This window comes from Kalmanozyma brasiliensis (genome assembly GCF_000497045.1).
Source record: "Kalmanozyma brasiliensis GHG001 unplaced genomic scaffold PSEUBRA_SCAF3, whole genome shotgun sequence".
NCBI classification, from domain to species: domain Eukaryota; kingdom Fungi; phylum Basidiomycota; class Ustilaginomycetes; order Ustilaginales; genus Kalmanozyma; species Kalmanozyma brasiliensis.
This window is the reverse complement of record NW_015961970.1, coordinates 124,150-135,940: the sequence shown is the minus strand read 5'-3', so window position 1 is coordinate 135,940 and position 11,791 is coordinate 124,150. Positions and strand designations below refer to the sequence as shown.

Genomic DNA, 11,791 nt, shown 5'->3' with positions numbered 1-11,791 from the left:
CGTTCGCAATTCCCCTCTCTGACCAGCGCACGCCCGCTCACTCGCTCACAGCTCCTTCCTGTCCGCTCCCGCTGTTATCGTCAGTCTACGCCCACCACCATCACCACTACCATCATCATCATCCGTGTCACTTTGACCATTTTGTCATCGATCACATCCTCCTGTTAACATCAGGGTGAGTATCTCTTACAACGCCCTTCCGCACTGCCCGTCGACATTCAGAACACAGACGCGCAAACAGGCGATCAGCCGCTCGACGCCATCAGACCAGCCGCTACGGCCAATCCGCATCCGGTCGACCCTGTCCCGCACTCCGTCAGGGCAGTCTCCATCGCAGTCTGTTCAACATTGTTCGGGACCACCCCAGACACGTCCGCACGACACCGCAGTCGCCGCCATCATACGCGTCATCCGACACACGAGCTGTTCTGTCATCATCGCGGTCATGGAATTCGGATGGACGGAGCGATGCCTGGATCCGCTCCTCCTCGCTTGGACCTCGTCAGAGCGGAGGACACGCCTCTAGCCATCGCAGGAGAGACATTTCACGCCGTGTTGTCAAGATGGTTCTCGCTCTCTGTCACCATGCGGGCGGACGTGCTGTTTGTGGCATTTCGTCTCTTGACACGAGAACAAGCGCCCCTCGAGCGGCTCGACGCCGCCAGCACCCGTGCAATGGCAGTGATAGCTGCTCGTTGAACATCACCACGACGTTCCCTACCAGCGAGACTCGCACTCCGTTTGCCACTTTCGCCGATATTCGCCTTGACCACGCCACGAAAAAAACCACCTCGTCGTTCTGAATGTCGACGGGCCTTCACATCTGCCAAATTCGAAGCGCGCAGTTGCTGACTCTTCCTTATCTCCACCTCACTCGCCCTCATTTCCACTTCGAATCTCGCAGCCGTCTCAAGTTTCAACTCCTAGAACCTTTTTCATAACCGACTTTTAAGATGCCGGAATCGCGTGAGGACTCTGTCTACCTCGCCAAGCTCGCTGAGCAGGCTGAGCGCTACGAGGGTAAGTACTCATGCAAAGAAACCTGGATCCGCAGTAGACAGGCGTTTTGGCTCCCCGAAGAGCCGATCGATTGGCTTTGCGACTGCGAAGGACTCGGTTTAGGTAAAGTTTCTTCGAACACGAGCGTCCGGAGCTGACACTTTCCCGCTCTTCCTTTTACTTCCGCGACGCTACAGAGATGGTCGAGAACATGAAGCGCGTCGCTTCGTCCGACCAGGAGCTCACCGTCGAGGAGCGCAACCTCCTTTCGGTCGCCTACAAGAACGTCATTGGTGCCCGTCGTGCCTCGTGGCGCATCGTCTCCTCCATCGAGCAGAAGGAGGAGTCCAAGGGCAACGAGACCCAGGTCTCGATGATCAAGACCTACCGCGAGAAGATCGAGGCTGAGCTCGCTCAGATCTGCGAGGACATCCTCGACGTTTTGGACAAGCACCTCATCCCCTCGGCCGCTTCGGGTGAGAGCAAGGTCTTCTACCACAAGATGTATGTACCTCGACTTCTTCGAGAGACCCCCAGCTGCAGTCTCCATTGCAATTTTGCTGAAAAGAACGGCACGCTGACCTCTGACTTGCCTTATTCTACACTACGCTTGCGCACTCCCCAGGAAGGGTGACTACCACCGATACCTCGCCGAGTTCGCCACTGGCGACAAGCGCAAGGACTCCGCCGACAAGTCGCTCGAGGCCTACAAGGCTGCTTCGGACGTCGCCGTCACCGAGTTGCCCCCTACCCACCCCATCCGCCTGGGTCTTGCCCTCAACTTCTCGGTGTTCTACTACGAGATCTTGAACAGCCCCGACCGCGCTTGCCACCTCGCCAAGCAGGCCTTCGACGACGCCATTGCCGAGCTCGACACGCTTTCGGAGGAGAGCTACAAGGACTCGACGCTCATCATGCAGCTGCTCCGCGACAACCTGACCCTCTGGACCTCGGACATGCAAGATTCCGAGAAGCCCACCGAGGCTGCTGCCGAGGCTCCGGCTGCCGAGGCCAAGGGCGAGGAGGCTGCCTAAACGAGCGGTGTACAGATCGAAAGAAAAAGTGTCCCGTTCTCGTGCCCTCCTCGTTCCTCCTTTCCATCACCACCACCTCCGACTTTCATTTTTCCCCTGTGTTTCCACGTCACTTGGAGGCCGTCGCTTTCGTCTCTGTCGCACCCCTCGCCGTCTTGTCGCCGCTTGACCTGATGTGCGCGCACTGTTGCCGAAGAGTGGGTGTTCAAGTGCAGCATCAGATCCGAGCTTCCTAGTTGTTCTTCGAGACGGCGAAAAGGTTCGATTGATGATGCCTGCGTTTTGCCCGCCTTTCTTCTCATACGACACAGTGTGCCACATCGGACTGGCTTCGATGCGACGCGCAAACCAAAGGGGGGACGAAGAGATTGTGCAAGGACCTGTTTCTCTCAGGTCGTGTAACCGAAGATTCTTTCATCCGACGTCGTGCTATATCCAGAACAAACTTTCCAAGTCTCTCTCGCTCTTGTGGTGTCTACAATCGTAGAAGTGTGGTGTGGCCAGGCAGGTTTGACATGAGCCCAGGACGAGCTTTGTGCGATCATACGGTTCGTTGTCTTGTACTCAGAACAGGATCATCCTTTGGCCCAGTCAGGCTGCAGCAAGGGCGGGTGTCAATATGAGGCGAGCGTGGCCCTCCCCGTTTCTCGCAAAGCTTGTCTCATCGAGTTCACCACGAACTTCCTGCAGAAAGACATGAGAAGGCGAGACGAGCCGGCACTGTCCTCAAGCCTGTTCTGAACAGGATGACGGCCAAGCCCCAACCTCGAGCAGCAGCGCGAGTTGTCTCGAAAGCTGACGAGGAGCACGGGCCGCGCGAGAGGGTTTTGGCCAGGGTCAAATTCCAAACTGCGAAGAATCATGGCCCCTTTGTGTCTGCGCGCCGCCGTGTTGTACGTGTGTGGAGTTGCAAAGCACAGCCGACGGCCAACGCAGCGCGGCACATCCAAAGAACATACTTCCAGCACTTCCATACTCCTTTGATCCCGACGCACTCCCTTTGTCCTTCCCATCGTACCAAATTACCTGCACACGACCGCTGCCATGATCAGGTCGAGCTAGAGGACCGTGACTTCCAGTGTCTCCTTGCATTCTCACCCCGAGCCACACGACAAGACGCGCGGTACGACTTCCGTCTTCGACTTCGATACAGCATCTTCCTACTCCCGCTCGTCGAATCCGTCCCGACGTAGACACATCTCAGCATAGCATCCTTGCAGCACATAAGACCGCTCTTCCTCTCGGAGACGCCGCCTGACAGCCTCTTATAGCCCCCATCAACCCTTCGTACCACCACCTCGAAAGGCCGGGCTTCGACACACTACACCTCACAATGACGTCCAACTCCTCCTCCTCGATGCGCGGTCTAACGCAGTACATTGCCGACCTGCGCGCATGTCGTGTCCGCGAGCTCGAAGAGCGCCGCATCAACAAGGAGATGGCGCACATCCGTCAAAAGTTCAAGGACGGCCAGCTAGACGGCTACCAGAAGAAGAAGTACCTCTCCAAGATCGTCTTCACCTACATCCTAGGCTACCAGGTCGACATTGGCCACATGGAGGCGGTCAACCTCATCTCGTCCAACAAGTACTCGGAGAAGCAGATCGGGTATCTGGCCATCACGCTGCTCATGCACGAGAACTCGGACATCGTTCGCCTGGTGGTCAACTCGATCCGCAAGGATCTGGACGAGATGAGCGAGGTGAACAACTGTCTGGCGCTGCATGCCATTGCCAACATCGGTGGCACAGAGATGGCGGAAGCATTAGCGCCGGACGTGCATCGACTGCTCATCTCGCCAACGTCGAGGAGCTTCGTCAAGAAGAAAGCGGCATTGACGCTACTCAGGTTGTACCGCAAGCATCCGGAAGTGATTCCGGCCGAGGATTGGGCGTTGCGCATCATCGCCATCATGGACGACGACAACCTCGGTGTCGCTCTCGCTGTGACGAGTCTGGTGATGGCCATGGCGCAGGATCACCCGGAAGCGTTCTCTAGCTCGTACCAAAAGGCGGTGCATCGCATGCAGAGGATCGTCGTGGAGGGCGACTTCACTGCCGAGTACGTCTACTACAAGGTGCCCATTCCATGGCTGCAGGTCAAGCTGCTGCGCCTGCTTCAGTATTATCCGGCCCCGGACGACCCCAACATCCGAAACATCATCGAGACCGTCCTCGAAACCATCATCACCAACTCGCAGGACAGCCCCAAGAACGTCCAGCACAACAATGCGCAGAACGCCATCTTGTTCGAGGCGATCAACCTCGCCATCCAGCTCGACACCGAGTCGGCCGTGGTTGCCAAAGCTGCAGTGTTACTGGGCAAGTTCATTCTCTCACGCGAGACCAACGTCCGTTACCTCGGGTTGGACACGATGGCACACCTCGCCGCCTGCGCTGAGAGCCTGGAACCTATCAAGATGCACACCAATACCATCATCCTCTCACTCCGCGACAAGGACATTTCCGTCCGGCGACGCGGCGTCGATCTGCTCTACAGCATGTGCGACGTCACCAACGCCAAAGTCATCGTCTCCGAACTGCTCAAGTACATGCAGATCGCAGACTACGCGTTGCGCGAGGAGATGGTGCTCAAGATCGCCATCCTCACGGAGAAGTTCGCGACCGAATACACCTGGTATGTCGACACGATCCTCCAACTGCTCGGTGCGGCGGGCGACCACGTGAGCGACGAAGTGTGGTACCGCGTGATCCAGATCGTGGTCAACAACGAGGACGTCCAGTCGTATGCGGCGACGAAAGTGCTCGAGCACCTGAAATCCGCCACCTGCCACGAAAACATGATCAAGGTTGGCGGCTACATTCTGGGCGAGTTCGGACATCTGATCGCCAACGATCCCGGCGCATCCCCCATCGAGCAGTTCCACACGCTGCACTCGCGCTCCCACCTCTGCTCGCAATCCACCCGCGCCTTGTTGCTATCGACGTACGTCAAGTGGCTCAACCTGTTCCCCGAGATCCGCGAGCAGATCCTCTACGTCCTCAACCGGTACCGCCACGTGCTCGATGCCGAGCTGCAACAGCGTGCGTGCGAGTACGTCGCGCTCGCCGAGCGACCCGATGACGAGCTGCTGCAGAGCGTGTGTGACGAGATGCCTCCCTTCGCGGAGCGCTCTTCGTTGCTGCTGAGCCGACTGCACAAGAAGCACACGGATACGGAGGATAAGAGGACGTGGATCATTGGCGGGAAGGACACCAACCGGGGTCGCGAGCAGGCGCGGCTGGAGAGTCTCAAGAAGGGCAAGGCGAACGGGGGGGCGATGCCGACGGGCACTTTGGGCGGTGTGATCCCGGCTGGACAACGGAGCGAGGGTGTGACGGCGGATAGCATGCGCGAAGACGACGTTCTTGCGGGTCTCGAAGGGCTGGATATGTCCGCGCCCACGCCTTCGGTCATGGAAGATGCCGGGTTGTTATCGGAACAACCCCTCATCGGGGGCACGCCCAACGGTTCGACACCATCGACACCGGCACCGCTCGAACGCAGCAAACCCATCACCTCGGGCAGCGACAAGTTCTTCCAGCGCCTCTGTTTTTCCTCCGAAGGCATCCTCTGGGAAGACGCATCGCTTCAAATCGGCCTCAAGACCGAATACCACGGCCACCAGGGGCGAATCAAGCTCTATTTCGGTAACAAGATCGCCGTCGATTTCACTTCCTTTACACTTACCATCCGCAACCCTTCGACTTCGCTATCGGTGACCCTACCCAAGATCCCCTCGAACACCCTGGGTGGGTTGACGCAGATGCAGACGCTCGTTCTCGTCGAGTGTCGCGATCTGTTCAGTGCGCCACCTGTGTTGGAGGTGAGCTACCTAGCGGGGTCGCTGACGGAGTTGAGGCTGCGACTGCCGGTGTTGGTGCACAAGTTCGTCGAACCGGTGCAGTTGGGTGCGACGGACTTCTTCGAGCGATGGCGTCAGATCGGTGGCCCGCCAAGGGAGGCGCAGAAGATCTTTGGGTTCAAGCTGTCCAGTGCGGGCGAGGTGGATGTGGGTCGGCAGAAGAGGGTGCTCGAAGGCGCACGGTTGGGCGTGTTGGACGGCGTCGATGCGAATCCTGCTAACAGCGTCGCTGCGGGAGTGCTGCATATGCGGGACGCAGGCAAGGTCGGTTGCCTGTTGAGGTTGGAGCCCAACAAGGAGGCCAAGTTGGCCAGGTTGACGGTGAGGACGACGAACGATCTGGTCAGTGCCGAGCTGCTCAGGGTGTTGCTGGCCGTGTTGGCGACGGATCAGGGAAGGTTGTGATGTGCATGCTGCAATGGAATGTCGAAAACATCTGAGAGCGGTGAGCAAGAGAGCGAGATGCTGCCACAAGGTGTGTTCACAGTGTGTGTTCACAGACGGGTTGCCACACTGTCGGTTGCAAAGACGACTGTCATTGAACAAAGACAGAGCGCTGAACAATGGGCAGCGTCGAGCGTGAACGATATCAAGCGGTGGAGTGGCAGATGTGGCAGCTGGGCAAGCATGCTATTGAGAGCACCGATCAACCCGTTCGGCGCAGGGCGACTACGCAGTCAGCGCAGCACCAGGGGCACTCCCCGGCGCCTCAGCAGCATTAGGGCACTCCCTCGCAATATGACCCTGCTGATTGCAACTATAACACGTCTTGGGACCCCTTGCTCCTGCACCGGTGGGAGCGGAGGCCTTGCAATCCTTGGCAAAGTGATTCGCCCCACCGCACCTTCTACATCTCACCCCCGCTACACCGACACTGGCGCAATTGGCCCGGATGTGACCGGTGCCACCGCAGCCGTGACACTTCTTCTCCTTCTCGACGGTGGGGCAGTTGGCTTTGACGTGACCCTTGCCGCCGCATCCGTAGCATTCGGCCGTGGAGGCCGTCGGACAGTCCGCTTTGAGGTGGCCAGCGCCGCCGCAGTTGTGGCACGACTTGGTCGCGGGGTTGGGCGGATGCGGACAGGAGGAGGATTCGTGCGACGCTTCGAGGCAGTTGAAGCATCGACGGTCGGGGAAGGAGCAGTTCTGCGCCAGATGGCCCTCTGTGTTGGAGGATGCGTGCAGAGCAAACGGTGCCCGGTACGAAAGCATGCGGAAAAACGGTTCGCAGGTGCAAGGATGTGCAGAATAAGATTGCGTCAGCGATGTATGCCGTCGAAGAAGGTCTGTGTGATGAGGAGACTTACGCTGGCCACAAACGTAGCATCCACGTCGACGGAACATCTTCGACAACTTCTGACGTCTACTTCTACTCTGTAGCACCCACTGTCAAGGTCAGAAGCGCATCCTTTTGTCAGTCACCGCTTTTCGATGCACATCGATACGGAGGAGAGTGCTTACACCTGAGGAATGGGCGAGAACGTTTCAAATGGGGTGATGGTGGAAAGACGAGAAAGGTGATGTCGTGTGAGGAGAGGTGGAGATTTTTCCGCTTTTGTTGGTGGGCTGCTGCGTGACGTTGCCGGAGACGGCCGTCGGGTTTTTCCCACAATTCGCCGTGGCATGTGCGGTTTTCATGCCGGAGTCACCTCCTGTCTCTCGCGCCCTCTTCCTATGCACAGCTCAGCCTCTTTGGGGCACTCAGCCCGTATTGGCGCTCAGAAGAGTCGATTGGGAGTAGCGCACTGGCCCAGTCATGGGAACAACACGCAAGATCCTGCGCATCACGTTAAGAAGGCGAAGTCAATGTATTTGTATGATGCAGTAAGATGTGTGAGCTGTGTGGAATGGAAGCGATGCAGTGGGGAGAGCGGGGCTAGTAGGGCTACATTCTTGAGTCAAGGCTACAACGGAACTCGACAAGGGGGGGTATACTTGGCGCTGAACGGACTGGAGCGTCGCAGCTGCCATTGAGGTTAGTAAACGGAAGCGAGGTTGGAAGTGGATCGGAAGCCGTTCCAGTGGAAAGCGTCGGGCTGTTTGGAGGCAAAGTTGGTGCGCATGCGCTGAGGCGAAGGAGGCTGAACAACGAGAGTCGGCGGGCTGCTCGAAATGTCCATTCCCTTGGCATTGTAGGTCGTGGGGGAAGAGGAAGGCGTTCCGATCGAGCCAAAGCCCGACGTGTCCGCGAGCGAAGCGGTGGTCAGTGCAGGCGAGGGAAGGTCGGTCATGAAGCCGACTGCGCGTGGCGAAGAGAGAGGTGTGCTAAAGGCTGCTTCGTAGTTGCTGCTCGTGCCAGTGGGCGACGAGGAGAAGGGGAAGCCGCTGCCGTTGGAAGGTGCAAAGTACGAGCGCATAGGCGTGGAGGGAGCGCTGTGACTGAAGTGGGATGCGTTGACGGATGCAGACGAGTGGCCCAAGAAGCTGTGCATCTCCGCGCCGTTCAAAACATATTGCTGCTGCTGCTGTTGCTGCATCAGGAACTGCTGCTGCTGCTGCTGCTGCTGCTGCTGCTGCTGCTGGTGGTGGTGATGATCGGAAGTGGGAGTCAGATTCGAGATGAGAGCTTCGCGTTCGCGACGGCGAGCGAGCCTCTTTCGCTTTTCCTGCGACATGCGAGCTCGGCCTTTCTTCTTGGTGCCGTCGGACTCGGTACCAGAGAAGCAGGACTCGGCGGGCGAGACGGGCGAGGACAGACTTGGAGAAAGAGGAGCAGTGAGGCAGCCTCGAAGTCCCAAAGCGCCGCCGTTGGGCGACGGACCGTTGGCAGCACCGATCGAGGTCGAGATGCGGAGGCCGCGTTTCAGGCTGGGTTCTTCAAGGACATCGAGAGCAGCCTTGACCGCAGTGTGAGCCGCGTGCATCTCCAGGTTGTAGCCGTCCTCGTATTGGGCGGTGTCCATCGACCTGGATCGCTGGATCGCAGGGAACGGAGCTGGGCTCGTGCTTCGGAAGGGGTCCACGTTGCAGGAAGTGGGGGCTGCACCGAACGAGCTAGCTCGGTACATGCTGGGCGCTGCAGCTGCCGATGACCAAGGGGAATGGGGGCTGTGCAGCGAGACGGGCGAAGAAGCGAGGTCTTGCTCGCCAAACGATCCGAGGTTGGCGTCGAGGAGGAGGGAGAGAACGTCCATATCCACCTCGGCGTCAGTTGCAGGCACCGACTTTGTGATCATGCGACGTGCCCAGATGGACGACGAGGCAGCCGAGCCTGGGGCGGGAAGAGGTGCAAATGACATTGTTGCAGCGTTTGAAGTGGTAGAAACTGGAGGGCACCAAGTGGCAGCTTGTAGTGTGTTGGACCCGTCGAGACAGTTGTGCTTGAGATGGATTGCGGAAATGTCCTATGATGCTGAAGGTGAATCGAGATGTCTGAGTAGAGATTGCTGGAGAAAGGTCGGAGGTGTTGCTGTTGGCCGAGAAGAGTGCTGTAAAGGGAGTGTGTTTACGTTGACTGTCAAAGCCGAGCAGTTGGAAAGAAGCTTGAGATTTGCAAGAAATGATGGGCGAGAGAGTGGACCGTGACGATGCGATGGGGGAATAGGGAAGGGAACAGGGAAGCGTGCTAGAGAGAGAGAGGAGTGAGGAGGGCGATGTAGGATGATATGATAGGAGAGAAGGAAGGGGACGGTGACAAGGGAGGCAAGGATAGATATATGGACTCAGCCAAAAGCACGGACGATCCAGGCCAAGGAGTGGTAAGCGAAGCAGCTGACGGACATGCTTCAGAGACGCTCTCGTGGCAGACTAGGCGAGACAAGTGCTGGAGCACCCAACAGGCAGCATCGCCTGCATGAGAGAGAGCCAGCTCCGAGCCCAGAAGAGGCAGGCATCCTCTGCTCAGGCTTGGCTATGATTGGCACAGAGAGCGAGAAGCAGCTGCAGGCGATCCGATGGTTTGAGAGCGTACCGAGTACGAGACGGCGGCTTGGATTGGCATTGCAGCCAGCCAGCAAGGAAGAAGGACAGCATTGGAGAGCGCATGCAGATCCATAGCTGTCAAACACGCAGCGCAAAGACACCGACCTGCAGCCAGCGAAGGAGACAAAAGGGTACAAAGGCTGGCGGCTGCATGCCAAACAACTCGGCCACTCGGACGTGGAGTGCGTCGGGCCAGCTCGAGAGAGAAATAACGAGGCAGCAGAGTCGCGCAGTCGACCTTCGGACCCTCTTTTGGCTTGGCTCATGCATGCGCTCGCTTGCCTACTGGCAACAGCTAGGTCTCGTTCAGTTGCTCTTGCTACACTCTTCCCACGCTCAAAGGTGATCAGCTCAGCTCCACAGCCAAGAGACTTGTTCTTTCTCGTGGGCGTAGAGCTGTGAGAGCGTGGGAGCCAGCTTTAGGGGAAGCCAGCCGGTGACAGTGCAGAGGGTGAAGGCGAGCTCGCGGCGGGCCAGCTGCGCGTTGCTGCAAGCTTCTCGGAGACCAAACGCGAATTCAGCAAAGCTCTGCGCTTTCGCCTCGTGTCAATTTTGACAGCAAGGGTTGCGTGTTGGTCTCACCTTTGCCTTCTGACACGCTGACAAGCTTCAGATCCCTTTTGCCAACACTTCGTCTTCGCTTTCGGGTGACCCGTTCTGGTTGGTGCTGCTCGTTCCTGCTTTCGTTGCTTCTGACTGTGTCATCTAGCAAGCTTGCGTTCTCTCAGTATCCAGTGGCGTGTCTGCTTTCATCTGAAAGGCGTGAGAGGGCGCAGTGTTGTGGTCAGCGCTTCGGCATTTTCTCTGCGTCTCGGAGTCGATTTTTTGCTCATTTCCAAAGTCCGCCTCGCTTCGTTCCTTTCGACACCGACGCACTCCACTCTCGTCGTTCTATGTCGATCCTCTGATCCGGTGTAGATCCTTTCCGTCATGTTGATCTGTTGACAGATTCAGTCTCGTCGAATAGGTGTGATATCAGTATAGACCAGGCTCGTTTCTAGTGGTCGATTGCGCCATCGCTGACGGATGCCAGTTGCAGTGGCTAGCTGTGCTGGTGATTGGTTTTCAAGCTGGCTTTCATCGTGGCAGATCACAGTGTGAAGCTGGAACGAAAGACCGGATTGAAAGCGGTGCCTAGGTCAAGTTCCCAAGAAGGTCAAAGGTGATGTCGTCTTCTGATGGATTCAATGTCATGCATCAAAGGTGAAAAGTCATGGCAAAAAAGATGGTCTGAAAAGTCCATCTCGAAGCCCGACATCGCCTGAATTACATAATCGCGACAAAGCCGCGTAGCTCAGCTCCACATCTTCTCGACTCGACCTGATCCACTTCCTCGACATCACTACCACCGCATCACTTGTCCGTCACACGTCCAAGATGCTTTCTCGAGCGCTCCGAGCCTCGTCTTTCCGCGCACTGCGTCCGGCTTCTCGCGCCTTCAGCACCACGCCCTCGGCGCGAAAGGTGTACGAAAACGTCGATGCATCCACCTTTCAATCGCGCGTGCTCTCCCCTTCCGCTGCGGACGCAGAGACGCCGGTGCTGGTCGACTTCTTCGCCACCTGGTGTCAGCCGTGCAAGCTCCTCTCGCCCGCACTCAAGAAGGTCGCTTCCAACCCACAGGTCGTCGGCGGCAAAGAGGTGGATCTCGTGACGATAGATGTCGATCAACACCAGGACATCGCACAGCAATTCAAGGTCAGCGCCATGCCCACGGTGATCGCTATGAAGAATGGAAAGGTGAGTTGACCACACAACAAAGCGGATGTGCCGAAGAGAAGCGCGCTTGTACTGACCTCGGCTTGGTTCGATTCGCGCGCGTCAACAGGTCCTCGACGGCTTCGTAGGCATGCTCCCCGAGAAAAAGGTCATCGAGTTCGTCCAGAACCTCAAATAGTCTCCGTCAACAGCAATCAAAAGCTCAAATTACACAATCAAACACAAACAAAGCGAGGACTGAGATCGGGTAGGA

At 57.6% G+C, this 11,791-nt stretch overlaps 5 protein-coding genes across 5 annotated transcripts; 3 read left to right on the top strand and 2 right to left on the bottom strand.

The window, feature by feature from the left end:
• Positions 1-953: 953 nt before the first annotated feature.
• On the top strand, positions 954-2,033 carry PSEUBRA_003919 (14-3-3 domain protein; the record flags this gene model as incomplete). The annotated part of the gene is made up of 3 exons (XM_016437528.1): positions 954-1,020; positions 1,197-1,503; positions 1,625-2,033. 3 exons carry the CDS (start codon positions 954-956, stop codon positions 2,031-2,033), a joined length of 783 nt encoding a protein of 260 aa, XP_016291050.1.
• A 1,333-nt stretch (positions 2,034-3,366) lies between these two features.
• Positions 3,367-6,303, top strand: PSEUBRA_003918 (Clathrin/coatomer adaptor, adaptin-like, N-terminal; the record flags this gene model as incomplete). The annotated part of the gene is made up of 1 exon (XM_016437518.1): positions 3,367-6,303. One exon carries the CDS (start codon positions 3,367-3,369, stop codon positions 6,301-6,303), a length of 2,937 nt encoding a protein of 978 aa, XP_016291049.1.
• Positions 6,304-6,567: 264 nt separating this feature from the next.
• PSEUBRA_003917 (Zinc finger, CCHC-type) lies at positions 6,568-7,242 on the bottom strand (the record flags this gene model as incomplete). The annotated part of the gene is made up of 2 exons (XM_016437508.1): positions 6,568-7,061; positions 7,206-7,242. 2 exons carry the CDS (start codon positions 7,240-7,242, stop codon positions 6,568-6,570), a joined length of 531 nt encoding a protein of 176 aa, XP_016291048.1.
• Positions 7,243-7,874: 632 nt separating this feature from the next.
• PSEUBRA_003916 (uncharacterized protein) lies at positions 7,875-9,137 on the bottom strand (the record flags this gene model as incomplete). Its single annotated transcript, XM_016437503.1, has 1 exon — positions 7,875-9,137. One exon carries the CDS (start codon positions 9,135-9,137, stop codon positions 7,875-7,877), a length of 1,263 nt encoding a protein of 420 aa, XP_016291047.1.
• Positions 9,138-11,196: 2,059 nt separating this feature from the next.
• Positions 11,197-11,716, top strand: PSEUBRA_003915 (Thioredoxin domain protein; the record flags this gene model as incomplete). Its single annotated transcript, XM_016437526.1, has 2 exons — positions 11,197-11,559; positions 11,648-11,716. 2 exons carry the CDS (start codon positions 11,197-11,199, stop codon positions 11,714-11,716), a joined length of 432 nt encoding a protein of 143 aa, XP_016291046.1.
• Between the last annotated feature and the right edge of the window lie 75 nt (positions 11,717-11,791).